The sequence below is a fragment of the Primulina huaijiensis genome, chromosome 15 (assembly GCF_012295235.1).
Source record: "Primulina huaijiensis isolate GDHJ02 chromosome 15, ASM1229523v2, whole genome shotgun sequence".
Taxonomy (NCBI): Eukaryota; Viridiplantae; Streptophyta; class Magnoliopsida; order Lamiales; family Gesneriaceae; genus Primulina; species Primulina huaijiensis.
In genome coordinates this window covers 18,881,389-18,896,525 of record NC_133320.1, presented here as the reverse complement: position 1 = coordinate 18,896,525, position 15,137 = coordinate 18,881,389, and the positions used below count along the sequence as shown (strand labels likewise).

Sequence of the window (15,137 nt, the reverse complement as noted above, 5' to 3'; positions counted from 1 at the left end):
AAATTTATAAATTCAATAAACAAAATTTGGTAGTGTTTGAAATATCTACCAAGAATGTTTAAGATTTAGACATAAGGGTAGAAAGGTAAACCTGACAATCATTTTCAGAAACAGTGAAACCAAAATAAGAACTAAAATCTTTCTTTGACTTCACTTTCAAAATCAGCTCTCATAATATATATTTAAAGTATATGACTATTTTATTTGATATTTCAAAACGGATCATAGTAATAGTTTTTAAAAAATTTATATATCAAAAAAATTTATAAATTCAATACACAAAATTTGATAGTGTGATCTTTTGAATTGAAATAGCATAAATATTGTATATAATTTAACTATAAAACAACTCTAAAACTTAAAAAATAAGTAATTTAAAATGTTCAATACTACGACCTATTTGATATTAAAGATAAATCATATAAAAAAAATAATTTGAAATGTCCAATATACATACATATATAAACACTAAGCGCGCGCATACGCACACACACGCACACTAATTTATATATGCAATATATATATAAAACAATGATTCGTATGTGAAAACTTGATAACAAATATAAATTATATAATTTTAAAAAATTATTTACTAAGGATATATGCTAATTTCTAGGATAAGATTGATTTTAGATGCATCATCCCAATTCGCAAGCATATGTAATATTTGCGAAATTCTATGAGAGAAAGGAACAGCCAATCAGAAAGATACTGGAGAAGAGAAACGCGTTTTTACATATATACTGTTTAGGACTTGGACGAAATAAATTATGAAATACAATTTTAAATGGACCTCAAATCAACATGCTAATAAGACAATGCCATCAAGTACTCAAAGCAGCTTCACCTTCAACGCAGTACTGTTATGTAACCGAGTCGTGTGCTATCTCCAAAGTTCAGTCTCTTGCTACTGTTAGTTGTGTCAACAAAACCCATCATCACTGGAGCTTTACAACTTCAGTGCATCTTTTAAAGTTTCTGCTCTTTACCAATAATGTCAGATATATATATAACGGCTATACATCATACACAGGCAACCGCTCTTCGATGCGAATTCGACAGCTCGGGCATTTCTTACATTTCTCTGAACAAGTGCTGTATGAAATTAAAGAAAACTTAACATTAGTATACAATAAAAAACACATAAGATGACCAAATTTTCGGGAATGATTCAGTAAAGTCGCATTTGGATGTAGGGATTTGGAATGAAAGGATTTCAAATCAATTAAATGAATTCACTCAAGTTTGTTTAATCTCTAAATCTATGGATTTAAAATTCTTTAGCTGTTATATTGCTAATTTTTTTTAATCACAGTGATAAAATTTCAAATTCTTAATCCATGGACATTTAAAATCAAATCCTCCAGAATCCAAATGGAGCCTAAGATTATACTGCAAAATATTCAACTTCGTAGCTTACCTGCATAAAATGCGATGCCTGCATGGAAGAAGTACAACACTGATCTCTCCTTCGAAGCAGACTCTGCACATAATTTTTTCCTGGCAGCAGCATTAGGACAAGCCATTAAGGTGGTTGTACAAAAATTCACTTGTGTCGAGAACCGTAAAAAATTTATACTAAATTTTAACTGTAAATAGCAATATTCACTAAAAGTGAAATGATATGGTTACCCTTCACACTATTTTTTATATTCTATCGCGAGGAGTGCGTAAAATAAATCAGTTCACATACCAAAAGCATTAATCATTTCCACAAACATGACTTAAATGGCAACAAGATTTTTATGAGACGCTCTATGAACACAGAGCAGCTCACATCAAACATATAAAGAGATCTCCCTCATTATATAGTAATCTTTCATTAATTTTTGTTTTGCAGAAATTCGGCCACGCTTCAAAAAATTTACACTTCCGAATACATAGAGATTCTTGGAGTGAGGATAATTAAAGAACCGTATAAGTGACCACGGATAACCAAGTGTGCCAAAACCAAAAATCAGGATTGAGATCGTTACATGTTGGAGTCTCTCATACTCCTGCTGGCTGAATTTCGTAATTTGGGTTTGCTCACCGAGTGCTGCTTGAAGCCTCCAAACCTAAAAACAAACGACGAAAATGGTGATGCATTTTGCAGTACATTCAAGGATAGAAACCAATAAGAAAAACCCTGGCTAAGTGTGACCGTGAAACAAAAGATTTATAATAAAAAAAGGTGACATATACCTCCTCCACGAGATCCTTCTTAGGCATTTTCTTCACTATCTCAGGTGGATAACCACAAAAAGTGTTATAACTGATTCATCAGTAAAAGCAACAATCAGAATGTTAAGTCATCCCATAGAATCCTTTTGTACACCTTCATTGCTGATATAACAGCCGAGGCAACTAAAACGACCAACCACCATGCTCAAGCATGCATTGTTCAGACCAAAAAAGGAAGAAACTGAAGTGTAAGAATTAACTCATAATAAAAATGTTCCAACTGTCGAAGTAACCAGTGCAGTTCACATAATGTCATAACCTTACTGGTAACACTAAGTTGATGAAACCATACCAGGTCACTGAGACAAAACCTATAAATTCATAGCTATTAAGTCGTAGACATGCAACCACAGAAGCGGTTCAATTTTTAGCAACATAATTAGCATATTACTAATTATTAACAAACGTTAAATGCCTACATGTATCTGAACCTTTTTACATTCCTGCTCGTCCATGAAGATATCATTTCTCAACAAATTACTATGGTCCAACAAATTTCGCAGAATATAATACAAAATATCATTTTTGAGGTACTCATATTGTCAATATATGGAGTCTAACTGTTAATTTAAGGATATTTATGGAAACTGGTACATACATTTGTAACCCTAATATGACGTGTTGTATGGGTCACAAGAAAATAGTTATGAGATCAGACATGTTCTTGTAAAATTCTCTTTATATTATTGGTTTCATTACATTGGAAATTTGCATCAGTGGCTGCAAATAAACGTAGCTCTCACATCGAGAGAATGAACCACTATAAATCTTGTGTTTCTTGTGTTTATTTTTCGCCAACTTTTATTGGTTTCGGTTATTTAAACCAGGACCACAATTCCTAACAGTTTGATCAAGGATGCTACAGTTACTTGATTGTTACTCACAGAAGTGAATGCATTTAGTGTGTGCAAATTTTTAACTGATCCTATACGCAAGATGGATGGTCAAGGCAAAAGTATTACCCTGAGATGCCATCATGGAAAAGCCGGACCCGTTCTTCTCTTCTTGTTTGATCAATAGACCACCAACCAAGCAGCCTGAAGATAAAAATGCACACTAAATTTAGTTGCCACAAGAAACATCCCCAGATGATTTTTAATCTAAAACAACCTACCATCAAATAGTATGTCTATATACACTACCTGGAGCCATGGTGCAGGAAACCAAAGCAGTCACGAACTCTTGCAGAGTACATAAAATATAATCCTCTGCCAGCTTCACTTCGTAATAGAAGAACAACTTTTTCCACCAGTCTAGATGTAGCAAATAAGACTCCAGCACCTTGCACTAGCAAAATAGGAGAGAAGAGAACTGGAAGTGGAACATTTCTAGCACTGGTTGGGGTTCCCTAATTCAAAGCCCATGGTCATTTAGTTGAAAAAAATCTCACGCATTACAACTGCTCCAATTACAGTCTGCATAAGCAATAATCAATACCTCAAGCCACATGCAAAGGAGGACTTGAAAACCAACAATAGGAATTTTCATGATATGGCCACCAATGACTTGCAGACTGCAGATTCTATCCGTTGAATGATCCTCAGAGGAGATAATCAAGCCACTGTTCCAATCAAGGTATCTAATACCAGTAGAAGACGAGCTTTCCTCTCTAGTTTGAACACTTCTATGAATTACTGGATTAGACCATTTCTTACAGACAAGAAACGCAAAGCATTCTGCGATCCTACAGAAATACAAATAAGCCAGCTCTCACGCATGTAAAACAATGACAGACAAAAAGAATTATAAAGGAGAAAAAGTTTTTAAATGGAAAAGGTACCCATAATTAATGAACAAATCCCACCAGCCAAAAGCACCAACATCACCTGCAATGTATAAATATTTTTAAAAAAACAAAAATCATAACCCAGGAAAAAACATTATGGCACGTATGCAGGGCAAAAGCAAGTTTAACTTGATAAAGAACTCAAAGCAATCAACATTCTCTCTTTTTGAGATCCTACCAGAGACTTGTATAACTCACACAAAACATGAGAGGAGGAAAGAGAGAGTTCTTTACCACTCAGCTTCAGGAGAGTGAACACAGTTGCCGCAATAAAGAAAACCATTGAGATTGCAACCCAGAAGTGCTGACCATAGTAAATTGTCATTAGTAATAAATCCTCAAGTTCTTGGTAAACTGAATACAATATAACCATGATACAAAAAAAGAAGAAAAACGGACAGATCCTGCAAGAGACCTAAATTCATGAACTGTTTAGCAGAAATAAAAGTCAAAAGAGGAAATGACAACAAGACTTAAACTAGAGAAACAACGACAAAAAAAGTGCGACCAACATCAGCACCATGAAAGAAGTGCAAAAGATAAAGCTCTCCTTTTGTTCATGGTACTTCATAAAGTTTACAAACAACCCATGTTTCCAATCCTTTAGAAATGGACAATTTGGGGGTCTTACGGTCTCATCTCTTTTTATTCCTAACATACTCATTTGAACAAAGCACCAAAACCAAATCAGAACTCTCCATCTGTCTTTAAAGAACTTATTCCAAAATTTCCATCCACTGTGCCACCTGAGGCAGTCCTCGCAATCCATGTGAGTGCTATGAAATTGGACATACAACTCCACCAGTAACTGGTGCTCATCAGTTCTTTAGACATAACTTGAAAACAACCAACCTTTTCCTCTCCCGCTTGATTTGAAATCCACATTCAAGGCACCTATAAGTGCTCAAACTTCTGGAAAAGCATGCATAACATGCACGCCTCCATACAGTGTGTGATACTACTTTTTATAGTACTCCACTAGATACAAATGTTTTGTTACACAAGTAATATTTTACTCCGCAAAGACCAACAAAGTAACAAAATTTCTTCACCAAGTGGACAATCTTTAAAGCATAACAGATAAGCATGTGGATGCAATAACTCAGCTCGACAATCAGTCTGAGACAGTTAAACAGAATGCTCTTTTTTTGCAGCATATAGAGTTCCCAGGTTTGTGTGGAAGCTCAATTATCTGTTACAGGTGATGAGAAAGTAGGGAAAACTATAGAGGTACAAATCTTACTCCTTCCTAGGGAATATTTGTTGACGTGACAAGAGTCCAATACATATCTTAATATTTGACAAAAGCATCTATTATGAAATTTGTTTACCCTTCTCTAAGGCAAAGAAGTATGTTATCAGTTAATTTTGATGATTTACCCACAATGGACCACTCTGAAAAGATAAGCACAGGCATGCAATGACAGCGGCATAATCTTAAATCATGTACTAACAACTTAGTCACTTTCTTCACACTATTTAAGGGAAAAATAAATTTATTTTATTAGCTAACCAATTCGCTGGCTATATTTACTCACTGACTGCAAAAAGGATGCATAGAAGCAACAGGTCAACTATTGATTAGTAGGAATGTTTAAAAGGAACAAAGAATGCAACTGTTCAACGAAGAGCAATAAACTCACAGGAAGTGTCTCCCACATTGCCTCATCACTCATGTTTTCATCATCTCCAGATAAAGCCTTGCACATTCTGTATCATCAATGCAAAAGGGAAAAAGTAAACTTCTAATATCAATGATAATTCGAAATGAATTATGATCATGTGTCAAAAAATATGGTATTCTTTGTCAATTTTATGGTAAAACTTCCTAGACAAGGATCATTTATTATAGACACAAGATAGGGACAGAATCCACCTAAAATAATTAGAAACGCCATTTTTTTAACCCTTGTATTCATTCATTTATAATGTTCAATAAAATAAAGTAAATAAAATTTGTATTCCCCTTAAAACTTTGTTCAAAATAATATGTTCCAGCTCCCACATGCTTTATCTACCATATTGATGAAAAATTAAAATCAAAGTGCATGAATCTAATTAGTGCTTTTTCTTTCAGATAATTGTTTCCAGGCTCCAGCTCCAATATACTTTGCCTGGGGAAATCATGGCACATAAATCAAGTTATTGTTATATATCCCAACATATGTTTTTTGTTTTAACCAGGGAACAGCCTGAAAACCTAGAGCCCTCAAGTTAAAGCTGTACCTAAAATTGTCGACAAGGACAATAACTTCAAAGGCCAACAAAGGAAGGAAGACGATTTTCAGATTCACAGCAGCTAAACCATTAACTGCACCACGGAAACAAGTTAATACTAAAAACATTAGCAACTGCTAAAGAAAATTATTAGATTATTGTCTCGGATATGTGACAAAGAGGACTGAGCGGATTAGAGGCATGTGCACAAATCTTTCTTTTGCTTTCATGAAAATTAACACAATTGCATATTAAAAGGATGGAGATAATCAATTTATTAGTAAGACTGAGCGTGCTAAAATTCATTAGAGGTTGCATATTAAAAGGATGGAGATAATCAATTTATAATTAAGACTAAGAACATGCTAAAATTCACTGCAGGTTTTGCTTCCTTACCATTTGTACTCTCGAGATATATACAAAGAAGCAGTTCGAAAGCGACGAGTAGTGGCACAGCAACCACCGCATGGCATGGGGCCCACTATTCACAAGTTTTAAAACAAAACTTAATGAGAAGGAAAAAACAGAATTTAAATTCTTCATAATTTTTAGTAATATTGCAGAAAAGACGCAACCTCTGCCAATCAAACAAAGTTGTATGATATCATAAATACATTCCTAAAAATCTCATTTGATGTATTGTCATACATGGCGACCATGAGGAACAGATGGGGCAGGTAGAGAGAATCTCCCTCGAGCAACAACTGCATGAAATAGCCAAAGTGGAAAAAAGATCACCCTGCACAGAAATGCCCAAACATGAGGGGTTTCTTTGAAGGTTCATGTTTTATCTGCTTGGGTAAAATTATGCAGAAAGTTAGGTTATATCACATATAGATGAAGACAATAGCAGAGTTTAGCTAGATCCAATGGTGAGAATAGTTGCAGATAGATACTCTAATGATACAATAAAGGAATAAGTACGTGAAGAAGAAGTGGAAAAAGAAACCAGACCACCAAGAGCAGGTAACTATGAGATCAAGCTTCAGAACTAGCAAAAGAGTGAAACTGAAAAGTAATGTGTGTGCGGCCACTTGCTGCAGTGACTTTCCTACTCTTCTCCAGCTCATTTCTAACCCCTGCAGTTGTTACGCCCTGCAATTGTTACGCACCAGGAACTCATGAGAAAGAGGGAGATTTTCATGAAAATAAAAGCAAAATTAAAAGCAAAAAGAGAAGGAATAATCATATGTATATATCATTGTACTCAAATATATCAATAAAGAGTGTTTCATAAGAGTTTGTTTCTCATAGCACGACGGCATAGAGGAGCTGTACTATGTGATGAAAGTTGTGAGCTTCACAGCACAAGAAAATGAATAATCGTGTCTACATCATTACACTTGTATATATCAATCAAGAATATCTCACAAGAGTGTGTTTTACATTTCCAAGGCATAGAGAAGCATTATTAAGTCACGCAAATTATAATTTCTGGCAAATCCCAGAATAATCATCTTCAACTAACGAAAGGGATGAAATTGGATGAAGTAGGAAATTTCTTTCCTTCCCAAATGTCGGCACTTCTTTCCTATCTCCAGTTTTTAGAACAGTGTGTGAGTTTTCAGGCACTTGAGATGCTTTGCAGCCCAATGAATAGAAAAATATAACGCAACTATATGCCCTACCAGAAACTAAGAATTTACTAGACAACATGACTACGTTTTGTGCAAGTGATCCACATGAGCACATAAGCTCTCAAGTCTCCACATATGCTTTCAGCTGAACAAGAGATTTATATCCAGAAATAAGAGACCTGGTGATTTTCTTCACTTTATCATTTGTTGATGACATTTCTACTTCATACAATGATGCTACTCTTAACTCCATTTATATCTGTTGTTCATTTCTAATCGTCACTAAGTCCGCATGACTTAAACTCCTGTTACAATTTTTTGAGACATGTACTCATGAATCAAAGCATAAGGAGAGCCCACGACAACTCAGCCTGTATACTTTCTGATAAATTTAAGAGATGAATACCGGGACTATTAAGTATTATTTAAATAAAGATATAAAGAACAACAAATTATACTTTCCAAAAGGAGATATTGTCTCATGGAAACATAATTGGGAATGTGGTCAATCTGTAAGGGTCATGTAACCCATACCTACGAGAGACGCCATAGTGCCTACTTATACGTAACAATTATTGATAAATAAAATATGATAATTAAAATGAAAGCAAGCACATTTACAAAATCAAATTAACACTTAGTTTTATATTCAACATTAAAAGTAATTCCATATAAATTATTTAAAGAATGTTAAGTTACTTAATCACTTATTCGAAGGATAAAAAGATGTGGATGAAAAATGATGTGATTATCACTCTGAGGTTAGCTGGGAATACTCATACTTGAGAGGAAATCTGAAATTAATCCAGTTTTTAAGCCACACACTCCTACACACAACAAACAGCGCGTAATTCATCCCAATCAGTTCACGGATACATTTCTTTGAGTATCAATGGTACCTTAGGACTACAGCACTGCAATAAAGATTACAAATTGATCCACCACCACCAACAACAAAAAATCTCTAGAAATTCATCCCAGTCAGTTCAAAGCAATACATTTCTTTGATATTGGTACTTTAGGACTACAGCACTGCAATAAAAATTACAAATTGACCCATCCACTATACGATATGTAAAATAAAATAAAAAAAAACTCTTTATTTAATTTGAAATTTTCGTTATTTGGAACATGAAAACCCCTCTCCTTCCCGATTCTCTCAAGAAAACGGACAAATAAATGTTTAAATATTACCTTACAAAAACAAGAGCTAGCCAAAACTGCAGACTCTGCCGGAAACCGATCCTCCTATCGGTTACAGAGAAATAGTGAGATACTAATTCCAGATGGGGGCTTTCAATTGTTGCAGACTTGACCTTTTCTTCCTCTTTGTGAGTAGTTAGCGCATGCAGAGAGAGAGAGATGGACCAAGCTTAGGGTTTTCAGCCACCTTCTTCCATGGCTGAGAAAAAAAGGGGATTGATGTAGACGTCGAGAGTAACTACAGTCGCCTCTGTTTTATGGATGTTTTAGGACCTGTTTGGTCTCTTTCATACAAACTGTCCTCAAATATCATAAATAATTCGTATATCGATCCCCGTCTTGCGTATTTATATAATATATTTTTTATAATTCATTTGATTTATATTTAAATAAAAATCAAAATATAATTATAAGAAATAGTGATAGAAAACAATTTTGGTGAATTTGTCCATAATAGAGGGACNAGAAATAAAATATAAAGAATAATATAATAAAATCACGTAGTTAGTTTGATAAGATGAAGTGTTTTAAGCAAATCTAAAATTACAAAAAAAAAATATTACAAATATAAGGTGCTTTTGTATTATATATAGTATTAATTGGATGTATATATAGTTATGTTTGTTTTTTAAATAATATTTTTGTATTAATTTAATTTTTTTGGAAAAATTTAGAGATTATATAAAGAATTTAAAACTCTCTCTATATATATTTTTTACGAGATTATTAATAATTATCTAAATAAGTTAAATTTTTGTTTTATAAATTTGTGGTATTTTATAATAATAATTTTTTCGATTTTTTGTTTATTGTGGATGGTATAATGATTTTGTAGTCATTCCATAAACCGTGATGATTATTATATATCACCAAATTATAGAATGTTTTAAAATTCTTAAAATATTGTCTTTGAAATTGTATTACAATAATAAATAATAATATGACTATAGAAATTTCCGAAATTTAATAGAATTAAATTGCGAATCAAGGAAAATATTTTAGTAATAGATTTAAAGAGCACATTTGGATTTGGTGTTAGATTATTTTTTTGTCAACTCTTGTTTCGTTGATTGCAGGGGGCCATAACTCATATAACCAAATTGTTGTGAAAAAGTAAAAATTTAAGGTAAAAAATAAAAATCTCAAACTCTCAAAATTATCACACTACACACTTTATAATATTTTTCTCTGAACTCAATTGTGATTTTCTTCACAAATGAGATATCTATTTATGGAAAAATTTTACAAATAATCCAAAAATAAATTACATCATTATCTTCATCATCACACACAAATTTCAATATTCAACACCTAATTTTCAACATTCAAATATTCAACATTCAATATTCAAATATTCAATATTAAAATATTAAATTTTCAACACTCTCCCTTGTGATGATGATCATAATGATTGTCTTCATTACGTGTTTTTATACTGCATCGTTAAAAACCTTACTAGGAAAAACCCATTGGGATAAAAACCATAGTAAGGGAAAAATAGTGCAGTCACGTAAACTCCCCCTCATGTCGACACGAACAATTCTTCATAGATTTCGTAGATTGCGCATCCCAATATTATATATGTGCTTTCTGAATATTGTCGTAGGAAGTGCCTTTGTGAAGAGATCTGATGAGTTTTCACTTGATTGAATGTGACGAACATCAATACATTTATTCTTCTCAAGCTCCTTGGTGAATGCGAAGAACTTAGGAGGAATATGTTTAGTTCTGTCGCTTTTTATGTATCCTTATTTCATTTGAGCAACACATGCAGCATTATCTTCATATAGTATCACAGGCTTCTCGTCGAATGATAATCCGCATGAGATTTGGATATGTTGAGTCATTGATTTTAACCACACACATTCACGGCTTGCTTCATGTAGTGCAATAATCTCGGCATGATTTGATGAAGTTGTTACAAGTGTTTGTTTCTGTGAACGCCAAGAAATTGCAGTGCCTCCACGAGTAAATACATATCCAGTTTGAGAACGTGCCTTGTGTGGATCAGATAAGTATCCAGCATCGGCATAACCAATTATACTTGGATTAGCATCTTTTGAATACAAAAGTCCCAAGTCTGTCGTTCCTCGTAGATAACGGAATATATGTTTAATTCCGTTCCAGTGTCTCTTTGTTGGATATGTGCTAAATCTTGCCAATAAATTTACGGCGAAAAATATATCAGGCCTTGTACAATTTGTAAGATACATAAGGGCACCGATAGCACTTAAATATGGTATTTCTGGACCAAGAATATCTTCATCATCTTCACATGGACGGAATGGATCCTTTTCTATGTTTAATGATCTAACAACCATTGGAGTACTTAAAGGATTTGATTTATCCATATTAAAATGTTTAAGGATCTTTTATTTATAATTTTTATGGTGAACAAATATTCCATATTCTTTTTGTTCAATTTCTAAACCCAGACAATACTTGGTTTTTCCAAGATCCTTCATTTCAAATTCTTCCTTCAAGTATGACACAACTTCATGAATTTCATTATTCGTTCCAATGATGTTTAAATCATCAACATATACAGCAATAATTACGCATCCGGATGTTGTTTTCTTAATGAAAACACAAGGGCATATTGAATTATTTACATATCCCTTTTTCATTAAGTGATCACTTAGCCGATTATACCACATTCGGCCAGATTGCTTTAACCCATATAATGATCTTTGTAATTTCACAGAATAACATTCTCTGGGTTTTGAACTTTGTGCTTCAGGCATCTTAAATCTTTCAGGGATTTTCATATATATATATTACTATAAAGTGATCCATATAAGTAAGCCGTAACAACATCCATAAGACGCATTTCTAAATTTTCAGATACCGCCAAGCTAATCAAATACCGAAACGTAATTGCATGCATCACGGGAGAATACGTTTTTTCATAATCAATTCCAGGCCTTTGAGAAAAACCTTGTGCAACAAGTCGAGCTTTATATCTTACTATTTCATTTTTCTCATTTCGCTTTCGAATAAAAACCCATTTGTATCCAACAGGTTTTACACCTTCAGGTGTAAGGACTATAGGTCCAAAAACATTACGTTTATTTAGCGAATCCAATTCAACCTGGATGGCATCTTTCCATTTTATCCAATCCTGCCGATTTTTACATTCACCAAAAGATTTTGGTTCATGATCTTCATTATCATTTATGATGTCGATTGCCACATTATAAGAAAATATATCATCAATTTCTTCTATATCTTTTCGGTTCCATATTTTTCCAGTATTAATATAATTGATAGAGATTTCATGATTCTCGTCAGTTTGTGGTTCTGACAAAACATTTTCATCATCATGTGTTTCTTCAGGAACATCATTCTCTATTTTGTGATCATTATGTGTTTCTTCAGGAACATCATTCTCTATTTTGTGATCATTGTGTTTCTCTATGAATTTTCTTTTTCGAGGATTTTTATCCTTGGAACCAACTGGCCTTCCACGCTTCAGGCGTTTAATGACATCATGACTATCTTCAATTTGTTTCTTCGGAATTTCAATTCGAGCAGGGGCATTTGCAGCATGTATATATGATTTAGTTACCCCTTTTGTGTCTGCAAATGCATCTGGTATTTGATTTGCTATTCTTTGCAAGTGCACAATTTGCTGTACATCTTTTTCACATTGTTTTGTTCTTGGATCCAGATGTAACAATGATGATACATACCATGTAATTTCTTTTTCGGTATGTTTCTGTTCTCCCCCTAACATTGGGAAGATTTCCTCATTAAAATGACAATCAGCAAAACGTGCTGTGAACACGTCGCCTGTCTGTGGTTCAAGATATCGAATGATCGATGGACTATCATAACCAATATAAATTCCAATCTTTCTTTGAGGTCCCATTTTCTTTCGTTGAGGTGGTGCAATAGGCACATACACCATACATCCAAAAATTCTCAGATGAGAAATGTCTGGTTCTTTACCAAATGCAAGCTGCAATGGGGAGTATTTATGATATGCACTTGGTCTGATGCGAATTAATGAAGCAGCATGTAAAATTGCATGTCCCCATATAGAAATAGGGAGCTTTGTTTTCATAATCATTGGTCTAGCAATCATTTGCAGACGTTTAATCAATGATTCAGCCAATCCATTTTGAGTATGTACATGAGCAACAGGATGCTCAACAATGATTCCCATAGACATACAATAATCATTGAAAGTCTGGGAAGTAAATTCACCAGCATTATCAAGTCTAATTTTCTTGATTGTATAATCGGGAAATTGATTCCTCAATTTTATTATTTGAGCAAGTAATCTTGCAAATGCAACATTTCGAGTTGACAATAAACATACATGTGACCATCTGCTGGAGGCATCAATCAATACCATAAAGTATCTGAATGGTCCACATGGTGGATGGATTGGTCCACAAATATCACCCTGAATACGTTCAAGAAACATTGGTGATTCAGTTTGGATTTTGGCTGGTGATGGTCTTATAATAAGTTTTCCAAGAGAACATGCTTTACATTGAAACTTATTATTCTGAAAGATCTTCTGGTCTTTCAATGGATGACCATGTGTATTTTCTATAATTCTTCGCATCATTGTTGAACCAGGATGTCCTAATCGATCATGCCAATTGGTTAATATTGAAGAATTATCAATTACCATGTTTGATTCAATGGGACGTATATGTGTATAATGCAATCCAGTAGGGAGCATTGGTAGTTTTTCAATCACATATTTCTTTCCTGATTTATATGTGGTAAGACACATATATTTCTCATTCCCTTCATTCATTGTTTGAGTATCATACCCATGGGAATATATATCATTAAAACTCAACAAATTTCTTTTCGATTGTGGTGAATATAAAGCATCATTGATCAAAAATTTTGTACCATTAGGTAACAAAAATTGTGCTTTACCACATCCTTTAATCAAGTCTACAGGACCTGATATTGTATTCACCGTTGTTTTTGTTGGTTTTAGTTCCAAGAAATATCTTTTATCTCGGAGGATAGTGTGCGTTGTACCACTATCGGGTATGCAAACTTCAGCTTTGCTCATAGCATTTTCCATATTTGAACTTCAAAAAATATGCAATAAAAAAAAATTAATGACAATACATATGTAAATATAACACATATCATAATTGTACAATAAAACATTATCATATAAATACATGAAAAATAAATTATTGTACATTTATATTCTACCACTATATTGTTCATTTTCAGAGAAATCATTGAGAAAATCTGCAGCATCAATATTGTTCATTTCTATCCCACCAACATATTGATCATTTCCAGAGAAATCATTCATAAAATCAGCAGCATCAAAATGAGTTGAATCACTCAAACGGTCACTTCGCTCAGTGAAGTTGGTCTCTTTTTCTTTCCCCTTTATCGATTCTTTATAGAGCTTGTAAAGGTGCTCAGGGGCTCGACAAATACGAGACCAATGTCCTGGAGTGCCGCATCTGAAACAATAACTTTCAAATCTTTTCGAGTGATTTTCATTAACACTCATGTTCTCGTGATGCCTTTTCTGTGGGTGGTTCGTGACGCCCTTTTGAGATGAGTTATAAAAATAACTATCTCTATTGTTTTCAAAACCACTGCCTCGACCACGATCACGACTAATTCCACGTCCACGTCCACGACCACGACCTCGACCTCGACCAAAACCTTGTCTTTGAATTTGATTTTGGTTTCCAGGTTTAAATTCATTTTTACTTACAGCATTTGCTTCTGGAAATGCTGATGATCCAGTGGGTCGGAACTGATGATTTCTCATTAGTAGCTCGTTGTTTTTTCCGCCACAAGAAGATAGACGATGAGCTCAGAATATCTCGCAAATCCACGCACTCTATATTGTTGCTGTAAAGTTATATTTGATGCGTGAAACGTGGAAAATGTTTTTTCAAGCATTTCCGATTCTGTGACCTCATGTCCACAAAATTTTAGCTGCGAGATTATTCGATACATCGCTGAATTGTAATCACTGACTTTCTTAAAATCTTGGAATCTTAACATATTCCATTCATCACGGGCGGTCGGAAGTATAACTTCCCTTATATGTTCAAATCTTTCTTTCAATCATTTTCACATAGCCATGGGATCTTTTTCGATGAGATATTCACATTTTAAACCTT

General features: G+C 33.8%; 1 protein-coding gene across 7 annotated transcripts; it reads right to left on the bottom strand.

Moving 5' to 3' along the window:
• Positions 1-708: 708 nt before the first annotated feature.
• On the bottom strand, positions 709-9,282 carry LOC140958988 (uncharacterized). Of its 7 annotated transcripts, none has more exons than XM_073416653.1 (16): positions 8,998-9,282; positions 8,703-8,835; positions 7,151-7,305; positions 6,875-6,965; positions 6,623-6,707; positions 6,236-6,320; positions 5,653-5,719; positions 4,244-4,313; positions 4,004-4,049; positions 3,661-3,907; positions 3,366-3,571; positions 3,186-3,260; positions 2,185-2,254; positions 1,977-2,057; positions 1,421-1,500; positions 709-1,095 (listed from the first exon to the last, which is right to left on the bottom strand). In XM_073416653.1, the coding sequence occupies exons 3-16, from the start codon at positions 7,294-7,296 to the stop codon at positions 1,017-1,019; spliced, it is 1,428 nt and encodes a 475-aa protein (XP_073272754.1). In that variant the 5' UTR covers positions 7,297-7,305; positions 8,703-8,835; positions 8,998-9,282; the 3' UTR covers positions 709-1,016. The 7 variants fall into 7 exon arrangements, with proteins under 7 accessions (XP_073272754.1, XP_073272753.1, XP_073272752.1 ...); XM_073416657.1 differs by having other exon boundaries at positions 712-1,095; positions 7,181-7,305; positions 8,998-9,280; XM_073416652.1 differs by lacking the exon at positions 8,703-8,835 and having other exon boundaries at positions 7,151-7,321.
• Between the last annotated feature and the right edge of the window lie 5,855 nt (positions 9,283-15,137).